This window comes from Netta rufina, assembly GCF_964035555.1.
Source record: "Netta rufina genome assembly, chromosome: 2".
Taxonomy (NCBI): domain Eukaryota; kingdom Metazoa; phylum Chordata; class Aves; order Anseriformes; family Anatidae; genus Netta; species Netta rufina.
Genome location: NC_140124.1, coordinates 65,965,992 through 65,981,676, shown reverse-complemented (window position 1 = coordinate 65,981,676; position 15,685 = coordinate 65,965,992). Strand labels below are relative to the sequence as shown.

The 15,685-nt window shown below is 44.7% G+C and overlaps 1 protein-coding gene across 1 annotated transcript in view; it reads right to left on the bottom strand.

Annotated features, from left to right (window-relative positions):
- Positions 1-14,905, bottom strand: part of DCLK3 (doublecortin like kinase 3) — a 28,521-nt gene extending 13,616 nt beyond the window's left edge. The window contains exon 1 of the mRNA XM_084306982.1: positions 14,793-14,905. Coding sequence (XP_084163108.1) covers positions 14,793-14,862 — 70 coding nt within the window. The 5' untranslated portion in view covers positions 14,863-14,905. The remainder of the gene's footprint in view (positions 1-14,792) is intronic.
- Positions 14,906-15,685: the final 780 nt, after the last annotated feature.

Below are 15,685 nucleotides of genomic sequence, written 5' to 3'. Positions count from 1 at the left end.
CAATCAGATATTTACATTCTACCCAGAATAAAGCCGACTGTGAATTGGGGGTGTTTCAGCTCTAATTACACTAGCACATATTGGTTACCAGGAACTGCCGAAGCTCTGAATTTAATCAACATTTCCAGATTCCTGTGTACCCATTCTCAAAGTGCTACTTTGCTTATAGGAACAGTGTGTGACATTTTTATGGCTTATAATCGCTGTACAACATAAAAACAATGCTGCACAAATAATGACTTTTGCCACAGATATATGTTTCTCCCAGCCATGCTGCTACTATCACACCTTTCTGCAAACCATTTATTTTAAGTGCCTGGCTGCATTGTTTCAATTACCCAAATATCGATAACATTCCCTTTCTTCACTAAGTCAGCTACACTTTAAAGGGAAATCCGATTTACTTTTTATTCTATAACTAATGAATTAAAAGTTTCACTCAATTAAAAAAAAAAACAACACACAATCCAGGAATGTGTTTTTGTACTTTCTAAAGTGCCTTAGTTCCTAACCAAAACATCTTGACACAAGTCACAAGTTATAAAAACAACCATTTTAGGATTAAGAATAATATCACATCTTTTTCTAACAGGAAAAAAGAAGTTACTTGAGCGTCTAAATGAACACAAAGGTACCTCCTACTGTTTTCTGAGAAAAGGGGGAAGTGCCAAATTTTGTCAAAGTGGTTGCAATGACTAATCTATGTATTACAAAATCTAAAATTAATTTCAACTGCCTGTTACAGCTACGCATTTTACTTATTTTCCAGTTATGCTAAATTTACTTTAATTGATAGATATGAAGCAAGCTCCAATCTTTCAGGAAAGTGCACACACAAGGCAGTAACGAACTTTTCTAGAAAGCCTTCAAAGGTCATGCATGACTCCTATAACTACAATTCATACTGCTTAAAAATCTTGTTTCCATATTTATACAGAAGTGGGAGAGGAAGGAAGAGGGATCAAAAACACTTCAATTGGAGTCTGAGTGCTGGCAACTGATGCATCTGAGAATAAAACGTGGTTTTCCTTTTAGTGTCATAGTAAGAGCTAATGGTTATAAAATACGCATATTTCTTGCAAATTTTAATATGTATGAATTCATGCAAACAAGTCTTTTTTTCCTCAATATACACTTGTGTATCACCAAATATCAGCGCAAATGGGAGCCCAAGTTGGTTGCAGGCATAAGAAGTTTAGCCATCTGCTGACCACAGCACAGGTCAGCTTGAAAAAGAGGTTGCTGCATGGAGCACAGCTTCTGAGCTTCATTTTTAAAAGCCAGTTCACAAAGCATTTGTGAAAGCTACAGTCAATCCTCCAGGTGTAGAGTACAGGGTGAGAAAAGCACAAAGCTTCTACCAGACATTTCCCGGCAGACGCTTGGTTCATACTCTGGAAGTGGTGTAAAATAAAATTCAGACCACCTAAGCTCTGCATAACATGCATATACAGAGTTTCAACCACAATATCTTAATGAATTGCCTGGCTACGCCTCCTCTCCCCCAACAGCAGCGTAATGGGGTTTGCCAGAGGTCATCAACCATCACAATTAAAAATTTATTGCTGCTATTTGTCCTTCAAAAGTTATCCCTTCCCTTGACCAGTCTAAGTTTTTGTTCATTAATTAAAACGTTTCCACTCATCTTACTTTCCTTTTAAGCTCTCCAGTTGGAGATCACAGTTTCAGTAATTAACTGAATGCTTTTACCCAGCAGCTAATTCTGCTATCAAGTCACAGGTTGCAATGCAATTAAATTTTTACAAGGACCATTACGACACAATTAAAAACAGAAGGAAACACTGAAGTAGGATCTAGTTATGGGCATCACTAAGATGTTGCCGCTTAAGCCCTGCAATTTATATTAGAGCCTTGGATCAATACAAGAGCCTTTGCTCACAAAAGTAATTGTGAAAGCTCCTGAAAACATTAGTAGGATTACTCACACAAGTGAAGTTGCACATAACAGAAATTGTGTATCGGGAGTGATTTTGATGTATTAGTCCAAAAACAGCATAAACAAGATGTTCTTTCATATGGGAAGAGAAAGAACAGCACTAAAAATGGTTCTCCTTAAACTCCAGCAATTCCTATTGAGGATATGCAGAACAAAGACCACAAGAAAAAAAAAAAAACGTAATCTTAATCAGAACCCAACTTTTCATTTATGTCAAAGTATCAAGAAGCATCTCAAAGTAATTGGCAATAAAGAATCTCTGTGGCCTTTAACTCAGAGCAGCCAAGTACATAGGTCACATACCAGCGAGCATTAGCAGCCACCTGCAGGATGCAATGCAAGTCTCTGGAAGCCTGCTATCTTAAGCTCCGTTTCTTGCTGTAAATTATTAAATGTCGCAACTTTCAGAGCTAGTGCATGCTGTTAGTGTCTGAGGCTGAAGAATTAGTACAACCAGTCTTAAGGTACTAAATTAGTTACATGGAAACAAAATATGATCACAGGCATCTTTTTACCTCAAGTAAATTTTACATAGGCATTATTTACAGCCCTGCTACTGGAAACATTATTGGTGATTTTTCCTCTACATAGCCATAGCTGTAGTATACTGACTTTTCTTCCCTCCTGCTCATCCTTGTCTCTCTGCTTGCTTTACAGCATTTTAAAGCAGAGATTTTGAGTCAGGACTGGCATTTATTTCAGCAATGACAAAAGGCAGTCACCCTGTGTCAGTTTTGCCCAAACAACATCTTACATAGGAAGGGAAGTCAAATTTAACAAGGTCTGGATAAAGACAGCGTCATACAGCAAGACGATCCCAGCTAGTTCCTGTATGAGCAAGCTCAAAACGCTCACACAGCTGAGAGCTACAGTGGGCCTTTAGGACTCGAGCGTTCCTCAGCCTGAGTTTCAAAAGTGTCTTTTTCCCCTGTAACAGCTACTTCAGTAACTACTAGAGGACGGTGGTCAGATAGTAGAACTGAGGTAAATTACTTTGTCTTTCCAATGTTCTGACAATCCCACCTTGTTCCTTAGCATTGAGACACATTCTGCTGTGGAGCAGGGAATCGAGGCGGGCAGAGCTTTTTTGCAGCATCGAAGCCACTCAAAGCAGCCGCAGGAACCACCAAACCTGGCAGCCCTCTCGTGGGAGGCTGACGAGTAGGCGGAGCCAGCAGCGCCCCCTCCCAGGCCGTTCAAAAGCTGCCCCTGGGGAGCGCGGTGACCAGGATGGGCAAACAGGGCGAGGCATGGCGGTTTGTGCAGACAGGGTGCCCGTAGGCAGGGCAGAGTGTTCCGCCCTACTCACAAGAACAACCAGCCGCCTACCTATAGGTAAACCACCATGGTCATCACTAAGCAGACAGCTCTTTTTAGAAAGTCTGTGGCCACCCAGACTGAGTGCCAGCTCAAAAAGGCGGCACTTCAGGTCTCTGGATGCACAGAGTGCCTGAACTTGTTGCTCCCCTCTGAGGGCAGCAGAGACACTGTGTGTGAGAGTTGTGAGCAGGTGGATGACCTGGTCAGCCTGGTGGCAGAGCTCAAGGTGGAGGTGGAGAGGTTGAGGGCTATCAGGGAGTGTGAACAAGAGATAGACCTGTGGAGCAACTCCCTGCAAGGCCTGAAGGAAAGGCACCAGGGTGAGACACCCCACACAGTGGCGGAGCCCCTGTCCCTGTCAAGCAGAGGGAAGGGACCTAGGAAATGAGGAGGAATGGAAGCAGGTCCCTGCTCAACATAACAGGCAATGCCCCTTCCTACCGGTCCTGCCTCCCCAGATGCCCTTACACAACAGGTTGGAGGTCCTGGAGCTTGAGAGACCAGTAGCTGAGGAGGAGGTAGAAAGTCTACCCAGGAGGATGCCTAGGGCAAGGAAGTCGACTCCACGCCTCAGGACTGCCTCCACGAAGACAGAAAGAAGGGTGGTTATTGTAGGCGACTCCCTTCTCAGGGGAACAGAGGGCCCTATTTGTTGACCTGACCCTACCCATAGGGCAGTCTGCTGCCTCCCTTGGGCCAGGACCAGGGACATTGCCAGAAAACTTCCTAACCTGGTTCACCCCTCTGACTACTATCCTATTTTTAACAGTCCAGGCTGGCAGAGATGATAGTGAAGACAGAAGCCTGAAGACCATCAAACGGGACTTTAGGGGACTGGGATTATTAGTAGATGGAGCAGGAGTACAGGTCATGTTTTCCTCCATCCCTACAGTGGCAGGGAGGGGTGCACAAAGGATCTGGAAAGGCCACCTAATAAACAGGTGGCTCAGAGGCTGGTGCCAACACAGGAATTATTTTTTTTTTTTTTTGACCACAGGATGCTTTACTCAGTACCCAGCCTGCTAACTGCAGATGGGTCCCACCTGTCTCAAAGAGGAAAACAGACACCAGCCCAGGAGCTGGCAGGGCTCTCATTGACAGGGCTCTCATTGACAGGGCTTTAAACTAGGTAGGAAGGGGGATGGGGAGGGAATAAGGCTTGTTAGAGGTGTGCCAGGGAGACCAATGTCAGGGCCAGGGGAGAAAGCAATTGCCCAGCTGAAGTGCATCTACACCAATGCATGCAGCATGGGCAACAAACAGGAGGAGCTGGAAGCCATTGTGCAGCAGGCTAGCTATGACCGGGTTGCCATCACTGAAATGTGATAAATGTGATGGGACTGCTCCCATGACTGGAGTGCTGCAATGGCTGGCTATAGGCTCTTCAGAAGGGACAGGCAGCACAGAAGGGGTGGTGTGTGGCTCTCTATACTACAGAGTGTTTTGATGTTGTGGAACTTGAGGCTGAGACTGGGGATGATAAGGCTGATTCCCTATGGGTTAGGATCAGCGGGAAGGCCAACAAGGCAAGCGTCCTGGTGGGGGGCTGTTACAGACTACCAAACCTGGATGAGGAATTCTACAGGCAGCCGGCAAAAGTTGCAAAATCGTCGGTTCTTGTCCGTGTGGGGGACTTCAACTTCCCAGACATATCCTGGACATGCAATACAGCTCAGAGGAAGCAGTCTAGGAGGTTTCTGGAGAGCGTGGAAGATAGTTTCCTGATGCAGCTGGTTAGTGAGCCTCCCAGGGGAGGTGCCCTGCTGGACCTTCTGTTCACAAACAGAGAAGGACTGGTGGGAGATGTGGTGGTTGGGAGCTGTCTTGGGCAGAGTGACTACAAAATGGTAGAGTTCTCTATTTTTGGCAAAGTCAGTGGGGGGATCCGTAAAACCGCTGTCTTAGACTTCCGGAGGGCAGACATTGAGCTGTTCAGGACACTGGTTGGCAGAGTCCCGTGGGAGGCACTTCTGAAGGGCAAAGGAGTCTGGGAAGGCTGGGCCCTCCTCAGGAAGGAAATGTTAATGGCTCAGGAGCGGTCTGTCCCCACGTGCCCAAAGACAAGCTGGCGTGGAAGAAGACTGGCCTGGCTGAATGGAGAGCTGTGGCTAGAGCTTAGGGAAAAAAAGAAAAAAGAGGGTTTATGATCTTTGGAAAAGAGGGTGGGCCACTCAGAAAGATTATAAGGATGTTGTAGGGATGTGTAGGGACAAAATTAGAAAGGCCAAAGCTCATCTGGAGCTCAATCTGACTACTGCTGTTAAAGACAACAGAAAATGTTTTTATAAATACATTAAGACAAAAAGGACGAGAAAGGAGAATCTCCATCCTTTACTGGATGCGGGACGGAACTTAGTGACGAGAGATGAGGTAAAGGCTGAGGTGCTTAATGCCTTCTTTGCCTCAGTCGTTAGCAGCAAGACCAGTTGTTCTCTAGATACCCAGTACCCTGAGCTGGTGGAAGGGTATGGGGAGCAGGATGTGGCCCTCCCAATCAATGAGGAAATGTTTGGTGACCTGTTGCAGTACTTGGATGTACGCAAGTCAATGGAGCCGGATCGGATCTACCCAAGGGTGCTGAGAGAACTGGCAGAAGAACTGGCCAAGCCACTTCCCATCATTTATCGACAGTCCTGGCTATCAGGGAAGGTCCCAGTCGACTGGCGACTAGCAAACGTGACACCCATCTACAAGAAGGGCCGGAGGGTAGACCCGGGAAACTATAGGCCTGTTAAGTTTGACCTCACTGCCAGGGAAGCTCATGGAACAGATTATCTTGAGTGCTATCACGCGGCACTTGCAGAGCAACCAGGTGATCAGGCCATGTCAGCATGGGTTTATGAAAGGCAGGTCCTGCTTGACGAACCTGATCTCCTTCCATGACAAGGTGGCGTGCATAGTGGATGAGGGAAAGGCTGTGGATGTGGTCTACCTTGACTTCAGTAAGGCTTTTGACACCATTTCCCACAGCATTCTCCTCGAGAAACTGACTGCTCGTGGGTTGGGCTGGCATCGTATGCTTCATTGGGTTAGAAACTGTCTGGGTAGCTGGGCCCAAAGAGTCGTGGTGAATAGAGTTAAATCCAGCTGGAGGCCGGTGGAGTCCCCCAGGGCTCAGTACTAGGGCCAGTTCTCTTTAGTATCTTCATTGATGATCTGGATGAGGGGATCGAGTGCACCCTCAGTATGTTTGTAGATGACACCAAGTTAGGTGTGTGTCGATCTGCTCAAGGGTAGGAAGGCTCTGCAGGAGGATCTGGATAGGCTGCACCGATGGGCTGAGGTCAACTGAATGAAGTTCAACAAGGCCAAGTGCTGGGTCCTGCACCTGGGGTACAACAACCCCAAGTAGCACTACAGGCTAGGAGATGAGTGGTTAGAAAGCTGCCTGGCAGAGAAGGACCTGGGAATATTGGTTGATAGTCAGCTGAATATTGTGGGAATAAAAATGTTGTTTTTGCAGTTACACTGTTTAAAGGTAAAGAATGTGGTATTTAGATATGCTTGTAAGAAATCTTAGCAGGCGACCTTGTAAAATGAAGACAAACAGACTCCTTAGGACAATTAGGTGAAGATCATACTGTCAGGTCAAGTCAGATAAGTGAAGAAACATTATCACTTCAAACAGTGAAAACGTCAAAAGAAATTTGAAATTTAACAGGCTAGCAACTGAAGGCATTGTATGTGAAACATCGGATACATTGTGAACCTGGATTACCCACTCAGTGGAGAAACAGGGGAGGGTCCTGTCATCAAAAGGTATGTAAACTGTGTTTTGGAACTAGTAGGCGTGCTCCTGTTTGTGGGGCGCCCGCCATTGCAGTGTGCTCAGGTGGCTATGAAGGCCAACAGCATCCTGGCTTGCATAAGAAACAGCGTGGCCAGCAGGGCTAGGGAAGTGATTGTCCCCCTGTACTCGGCTCTGGTGAGGCTGCACCTCAAGTACTGTGTTCAGTTTTGGGACCCTCGCTACAAGAAGGACATTGAGGTCCTCAAGCGAGTCCAGAGAAGAGCAATAAAGCTGGTGAGGGATCTGGAGAACAAGCCTTATGAGGTGTGGCTGAGGGAGGTGGGATTGTTCAGCCTGGAGAGGAGGAGTCTCAGGGGCGACCTTATTGCACTCTGTGGATACCTTAAAGGAGGCTGTAGCGAGGTGGGGGTTGGTCTATTCTCCACATGCAGGGTGACAGGACAAGGGGGAATGGGCTAAAGTTGCGCCAGGGGAGGTTTAGGTTGGATATTAGGAAGAACTTCTTTACTGAAAGAGTTGTTAGGCGTTGGAATAGGCTGCCCAGGGAAGTGGTTGGGTCACCATCCCTGGAGGTCTTTAAAAGACGTTTAGATGTAGAGCTTAGTGATATGGTTTAGTGGAGGACTTGTTAGTGTTAGGTCAGAGGTTGGACTAGGTGATCTTGAGGTCTCTCCCAACCTAGATGATTCTGTGATTCTATAACTCAAACAACAGTGGACAGCAGCAGAGGAAGGAGGAAAGAAATACCTCCAAACACCACGTTTTCAGATACTCTGCAAGCCAGTTCAGTGGAAGTTCAGTGTCTTGCTGCTTTCAAATATCCCACCAGCTATCAGGCTGAGACTGTTTTGTTAATAAGAAAAAAGTGGGAGATGAACAGTTGGTCAAAAGCCTGGAACTGAGTAAATGTGGCTGAAACATCTCAAACGGAGACAGTCAGTAAGGGAAGCAGAGAAGACTGGAAATGGCTTGTAATGTAGGAGCCTGGAAGAAGGCACGGAGTACAGGGATTTAGCTACCAAAGGAGACTAGGTCTATAGACAGACATGTACAGAGACAGATACACAGGACTAAAGGAGAAGGGGAGTCACACAGGCCTCCCACGTGCTGTGGAAGATGAATTACTCCCAGCAAAGAGACGAGATTAGGAATTATAAAACATGGGATGAGGAGCCCTGACAAAGGGATTAAAAGTGGTATCTGATTGAGGAAATGCAGACAAAAGACAAAATGCAGTAAGAGCTGAAGCTTGCAGGAAGAGAACAAGAAAGCTGGGAACAGGAGAGGGAACTGGAGGGGACACTGCTCCTCTGGTATCACCATCCAGAAGCCAGCCTGGGTGTAGTAGGGCCAGAGTCTGAAGCTAGAAAAGGAAACCTGGTGTAGATCTGGACTGGGAAGATAAAAGAGGACCAAGTCACAAGCACGGATGGGGAAAGGCTGCAGGGAACATGGCAAATAGGGCCACAGTTACATACCCACTGACTGCAATTTCTATAAACTTTGATGACCCAGAGGAAGCAGATGGAGAATGTAATTGGGAAGCAGTAAAACCTGAGAGTGAGAATCTGAGCAGGCCGGGAAGTCAGGTTGGATACTGAACTTTGGCAAAGGGACAAGACTGGGAGCTGTAGGAGAACTGTCCTCACATCCCTCCTCTGTGATTTTTCATAAAGGATATCTACCTCCTTCTGTTGTCACTTTATGCTTTACTCTTTTACAGATGAACCAGAATCAGGACTGTATGGTCATAAAGTGTTGTCTACAGAAACTTTACATCTGTAAAGAGAGTATAGTGAAAGAATACAGGAAGAATAGTTTCTTTGCCTACAGAAATACAGCTCTGGAGAACTGGATTGTATCTCAAGCAGTTCCATAAAATAAAAGTTTCAGAGCAATCAAATTAATCTGAATTTTTCAGAGAGGATTACATTCTGGTGCCCAGAACAATACACTGAGACCCAGTCTGCAAAAGTCCTCAGTGCTCTCACTTGCACGAAAGTTTGCTGGAAGCTGTACTTCAAAAACAAAGCAATACATAACACAACACATGCATAACACTAAGCCATCTAAACGTCTTGGTCCTGCACACCTCAAACAGCATTCTTGCCCACATTAAAGAATTGAGTATTTTGTGTCTTGACTCCAGCTGAACAAAACACAGTTAATGCCCTCTGTTTAGAGGTTTCACAAAAACACTAGTCCATGTTTGCTACTGCAATAATCATCATGACAGAAGAGCTCACAAGTACTAACAAGCAGGGTCCAAAAAGCACACAGTGAAAGGCAGGAACAGCCAGGATAGACAGCATGTAGATGCTCATTAGGCAAGCTTTGTCCATCCCATGCACTGATGGAGCCAGAGACCCTGGAGGAAAAAAGGAGCATCTGATAATTTTATTATTGTTTATATCATGATGCACAGGAACGGGGGGGTGGAAGGTGGGTAACACTGCTCATCAACAGTCATAAAAGGTTGACTTTGTAACCAGAATAATGTTGGATTGTAAGTATCAACCTGGTAAAAGTGCATTGGGCAATGATATATGTTCAAAATATATTTGATGGTAAAACTGTTGTAAAACACGCTGTGCAATGAAGTATTACTGTAAATCATACTGTATCATAAACATGGTTTACAAAACTAAATAAAGTAAGCATAATCTAAGTGCATTCAGATAACTAACGTGTCTGTTGTTTTTTTTTTAATCAGATGACATCAGAAATCAACAAATCATGGTATTTCCATGAACTTCTGTCTGTATTAGTACAGAAGTTAAACAAAAATACATTCAATCTTACAAACACCACTTATCAGCTGGACTCTTTCAAGAACAGTTTTAATACTGTCTCAATCAAAAAAAGGGAATTAGTTTAATTTCTGTAACATTACTTCTGCTGCCCTAATGGTCATCTCCAGTCATACTCATTCACGTTCAGTTTGCACTAATGTAACAGATCAATTGCTGACCCAGTCTAACCTAATTTGCAGAAAACTAAAGTCCCTGGCAGCTCATGCAGTATTCTAATTTCACTGAAGTAAAACTAATTTGGGCTTTTCTACAAAAAGGACAAAGCACAATAATATCTGTTTCAAATATACATATTTAGCCCTAAAAGGTCCTACAAAATTAATATGATGGGACTTCAAGTTCATCGTATTTCATAATTTCACATCAAGCTTACTTAAGTTCACATGCAGTATTATTTTTCCTGTAACTGTCTGCCCTGCAAACTCAGCTGCATGTCAAATTGGACTCCTTTCCCACACATCACCAACAGAACTAAAGCTTCTCCTGGGCAAATTATGTCTGGTCCCATTAAGTGACAGCTGAAGTGTCAGCCGTGAGGAAAGAAAACATCCTCAGTACTAATCCTGGAGTACAAAAGTTTGAGACACACACACCTAAGCCCCAAGCAGGCAATAAAACATTTGCACCTCACATACAGCCAATCTTCTACATATACACAGACAGCACATAAGAAAAATAAGCTTTTGATTTTAAGAATAAAATACTCTGTCATACAAACCAGAATCTAGAGACTTCCAAACCTTTCAGTCCCATAAGTGCCCATTCCCATTCTTTCACGCATTTACTCTAGTCCCTTCTCCCTGCCCAGTTCTCTCATTGTCACTTCACTGACAGTTTTGGGACACAGACTTTATGGTAGATCACAGAGGGCAAAGAGTACCAGAGAAGCTAAAAAGCAGGCAGACATAGTAAGAGAGCTCCTCAGATGGGAAGGTCTGTCTGGAGGGAGTGCCTGGATGAAAAACCCTGCAGCTGGCTGGGCTCTAGCCAAGGGAGGAAGCCTGTGGGATGCTCACACTGGATCCCTCACTATGATCTCTGGATTTTTCCACTCTGAGGAAAGATGCTGCCTCTGTGTCACCAACAGCCCAGTGTGGGTGCCAACCTGCAGTGAAACACATGTAGGAGGCTCAGCATGCAGGAACATGTGACCATATTTACTGTATTTGAGAATCGTGAGGGATAAATGACATTTAACAGCCAGCCTTCCTTCCTACACCTCAAAGAAGATGAACTCAGTTTTGCTTTCCTCTTTCTCTCATCTTCCCTGCTCTTTCCCTAAATGCTCTGAGCCTCTTTGCAGTCTACCCTGGTCCCCTCCCATCCTGCTCCTCCCAACCCAGAGACCGAGACTCCTGCAGGGCAGCCTGGTTTGCTCCGATGGTTTTACATTCCTCATCGGTAACGGTGGATGGGCAAAAAGTACCTTCCTAGACACTCACCTGCTCCCCCTGCAGGCCCACACCAACTCCAACATACAGTTTAAGATCTAAATCAAGCCATTTGTTAACTAAAAAAATAAAATATTTACAGCAAACACAGATGGCTATTGCCATGTGTTAGTGTTAAACTGAGCTGAGTCACCCCCAGAGCAACAGATGAAGGTAAAGATTGCATGTAGCCTGGTAATGAATCACAAGTGCCGTCATTTTTATGTTGTTTTTTTTTTTTTTTTTTTTTTTTTAAGAGCAAAACCCCCACTTTCATTACTTTTTCTTTCTGACATTTTAAGGGTAGCAAATTAAGAAGTGATCATAAAGAAAGCCCTTTAAAGAAGAATACAGATGCATAATCTGTAAAGACTTAGCTCACTACATGTGAAATAAATCAGTGCATTTAGAGGTTGAGGCTCAGTTTAACTTAAAACCCTGCACAAAACCAAAAAAATAACTTTATGAAACTGCTCATTTCTTTCAAAGACGACAGGCTGTGTATTTTATTAGGAACAGCCATGCCTGCTTTCTTAAGTTTGACAAGTCCCAGTAACCAGGGACGTGAGCTCTGCAGTCCAGGGCCTTCCATTAGGAATATTCCAGGGGAGGACAGAACTGACAGAGAGAAACAAAAACACCTTACACAACTGCAAGATTTGCCAGGATCCATCTGGCAAAGCCCTCTGTGTGTTTCTCAAAGTACAGGCAGTTTTGCTTTCATGTTGATGCTCTTGACCCCCTAAACTACCATGTATTTTAAATTAATTATTCATGTTTCATCAAAAGCAAGCTTTCATTTCTTCTTAATCCTGTTAGCCAGCGTTATCTCAGCCAAAGGAACAGCAATCTGTTTCTTAGGTGTGGGATTTTACTTCCATTGCTTCCTAAATCTCAACTTGATGACTACTCAGTTGCAACTGAGCAAATCCAGTGAAAATAAGAGAGCTTGCAGAGGTGTCACTGAGGGTTTAATTAGGCTTCCAGATTCTGTATTACCAATAATCTCATTGCATAACTAAAGGAAAGACCCAGCCAGAGCCTGATTCTCTATCTGGTTTGCAAAAGGGACCATTACCACAAAATTTTGCTTGGAAATCTAGCACATTTAAGAGAGGTTAATTCCCATATAAATGTCGAATTCCTACCCCATTACTACAGAAACACATTTTCAGAAGAGAGCCATACACTGAAGTTAACGCTGCAAAACAAATTGTTTCACAACGCTTCTAAAAGAAAATGGGTTTCTCAGACAAAACTCTAAGCCAGTGTTAATTATACTTAAAAGTATGATGACAAGCACAAAAATGAGGATTTTCACACCACCAGACAATATCCTATATTTCTATTAAGTACCTTATTTGAGGCGACAAGAAAACTGAAAAAAAAGTATACATACAGGCTGGCAATACTGATTGAGCAGAAGGTAGTGTTTTCAGAACGATGACTAGGAGCTTCCTCTAAGAATGCATGACATAGGCAATTGTTTTGCATTCTTACAACAACTAGACTGAGTAAACTACACTAGTAACAGAAGAAAGTTGGTGAATTAGTCTGACTTTCACTTGCAGTGAATGCAAATTACTGTGATGCAAGATGAACAAATTGCAAACATTACTAAAACCTCAAATCTACTCGAGAATCAATCAAGACAGTAGCTATACTGCCCATTTTTCAGTATTTCCAGTTATTGAATGGATACTTTCCAAAAGGACAGACCACATACCCTAAAAACAAGAAAAACCTGGAAAACAGTATACCTTTAAGAAGCAAAGTTAACAGAAACATCATATTCACCTCTTTCAACTACTATATTTTCAGCTCTAATCCAAGTTACACTGAAGCTAATTAAAAGATTCACATTACCTTCAGTGAGAGCGGTATCAGAGCTAAGAGAGACTGCTGGAGTCACCGTAATGTTCTGACGCTAATTGCACGTACAAGAAAATCTATACAACACTGACTTCAAAAGCTGTTAAGCATTTAGGAATCAAGTCAAAGCAAAAGGGCAAAATCAGCAACATACACTGACTCAATCAGCCCTAGAACTGTTGGAAAAGAAGGAAGGACAATCAGCCTCTCTGATTTCTACAGAACTATACATGTTTCTGTAGAGACAGAAACTAAGCTAAGTGATCTTAGAAATGGGAAATAAATCCCACACAACTTCCCATAGACACCACAAGCTGAGAGCCCCACAGATGCCAAAAACGTGAGGCTCTGCAGAATACTACTAGGAAAAGCAGCAGTGCAGACATATACAAAGTATATAGTGATGCTACTAAATACATTTAAAACACAGCTTAACATGCCCAAGGTAATTAACTTGAGTTTACAGAAAAAAAAAACAACAATACAACAGAGAAGAGATAACTTCTGCACAGCTCAAATTCAGTCTTGAACAGCTGCCAATAACTTGAATTAAAACTAAGTTATCTTTGCTGACAGTTTAAGATCAAGTAACCAATTCAGGTTAATGGAGACTGGAGATGGAGATTTACCAGAAGCTAACTCTCAGATGAGATGTCCTAGCATCCTACAACAAGCTTTCATAGAGTCATACCATTTCAGGAGATTCACACCTGTTACACCTCAAGAAAGAAACTCTGCAGAATCAGTTCTATCCAAAGAGCCACAGGACAGCTTCCTTAGCTAGAAAACACAGCCACCTCGAGAAGACCATGACAGAGTTGTCATAATAACACAATTCTACATAGAAACAAAATTCTACAGCGTAGCTGTAATATGTTTTATAAGCACTGTTAGGTTTGCTGACTGTCTTGTGACTCTTTGCTGGTTCTCAACATTTAAAAGTCAAAACCACACCTAGACTGGATAAAAAACATGCCAAGAGAAGAAAGGGGAGGCTAAAGAAAAAGTCGAGGAGGAGGTGGGAAGAAAAACTCACATGCAGACATGTGCATATTTTTGATGTCTGTATAAAGCTCATAGCAAAAGCATGCAAGATGAACTATCAGATTTGGTAATAAACTCCGATTATCCTCTCACACAAAAACGTTACAGTAAAAATGCTCAGAGGAAGGAGACAGAGTTTTGTTACACTGGTGTGAGGTCTTATTTTTTCCTTCTAACTAAACTTTTCAGTACACAGTGCAGCAAAAGTTTTAGTTTATGGGGTTGTTTCCCAGCTCGGTGTCTTGCAACCTGTAAATTGTTCCTTTAGCTCCAATCAGCAGTCCACCCAGCTTTACTGCCATCACCTACTGAATGTCCCCGAAGGAAGGAAGGAAATAATACTGCAGAGCACAAAGTTACGAAGCACTTTTCCTATAAATACCTGTTCTGCTGTTAAACCTACTTGACCAAGTGCCGTAGCCAGGGACACAGCCGGCGTTGTACCCCGACGTGGCTTGGCTGCCGCCTGTAACAACGCCCACCCGAGCACCTCAGCCTTCCTTCAGCCTCCCCCTTCACCTGCACCCCCCGGACGACCACCAGGACCCCCAAGACACTCCCGTCCTAACACACCACCGTCCGGGGGCGACGGAGAGCCCACTCACCCGCGCAGCGGCCGTAGGGGCAGCACGAGCCCGCCGCAGGGTGCAGCGGGGGCGGCGCGGCGGCTGGCATGGCGCCGGGTCCCGGCTCAGCTCCCTCGGGGCCGGGGTCCCTGTCCCGGCTGCCAGACTCAGTGGAAGGGCCAGGATGACGGCAGAGGGGAGGTGGTGCCGCGTTACGGGCACGCCCAGCGGTCACACCTCTCCGGCAGCGGCCCGCCCTCCACAGGCAGCCCCCCGAGGAAGCGCCTCACCGCCGCCATCTTCTCACGGCGCCCACGTGCTGCTGTCCCTCTGTTTCCGTTCCCTCCGTCGTAGGTACCTGCAGCCCCCGGAGCCGCCCTCCTCACGCCTCTCCTCGTCCTCCCGGAGCTTCCAGCCTGTCCCCCCGTTGCCCTCCTGTCAGCTGCAGACGGTGCAGTCGTACCACGATGTCATCTCGTGTGGCCTCCCTTCCCCGTTTTGAAACACCTGCCTGCCATGGGAGATAAGACCGTTGGGGATGCCAGTGTGTGCTGCCTGGCTTCACGGGTGTTAGTGTAAGGGTGCTGGGTTCTGTGTGCTTTTGTTATAGCCTGTAATAAATGGCTAAGTCCCAAATAGGGTTACAATCAATGTTTACAATTTATTAAATGAATAGAGGTAAGCAAACAGCACCGGGTGCACCAGGAGTCTCTGCTCCACCAAGACACACACCAGTTACATCAAGCAGCTGATTCTTATGCTCCTAGGCTAATACATATTCATTACTACTTCGAAAAAAAACAGGGTTATTATAATTAGTTTCCGGAATCCAAACCCTCCTACTGGATCATGCCTGTCAGTCTTCGGTGGTCCCTCTGGGGGTCCCGTGCTGAAGGCTCATAGTCTTCCTCCCTCTTGTCCTTCTCCTTTGT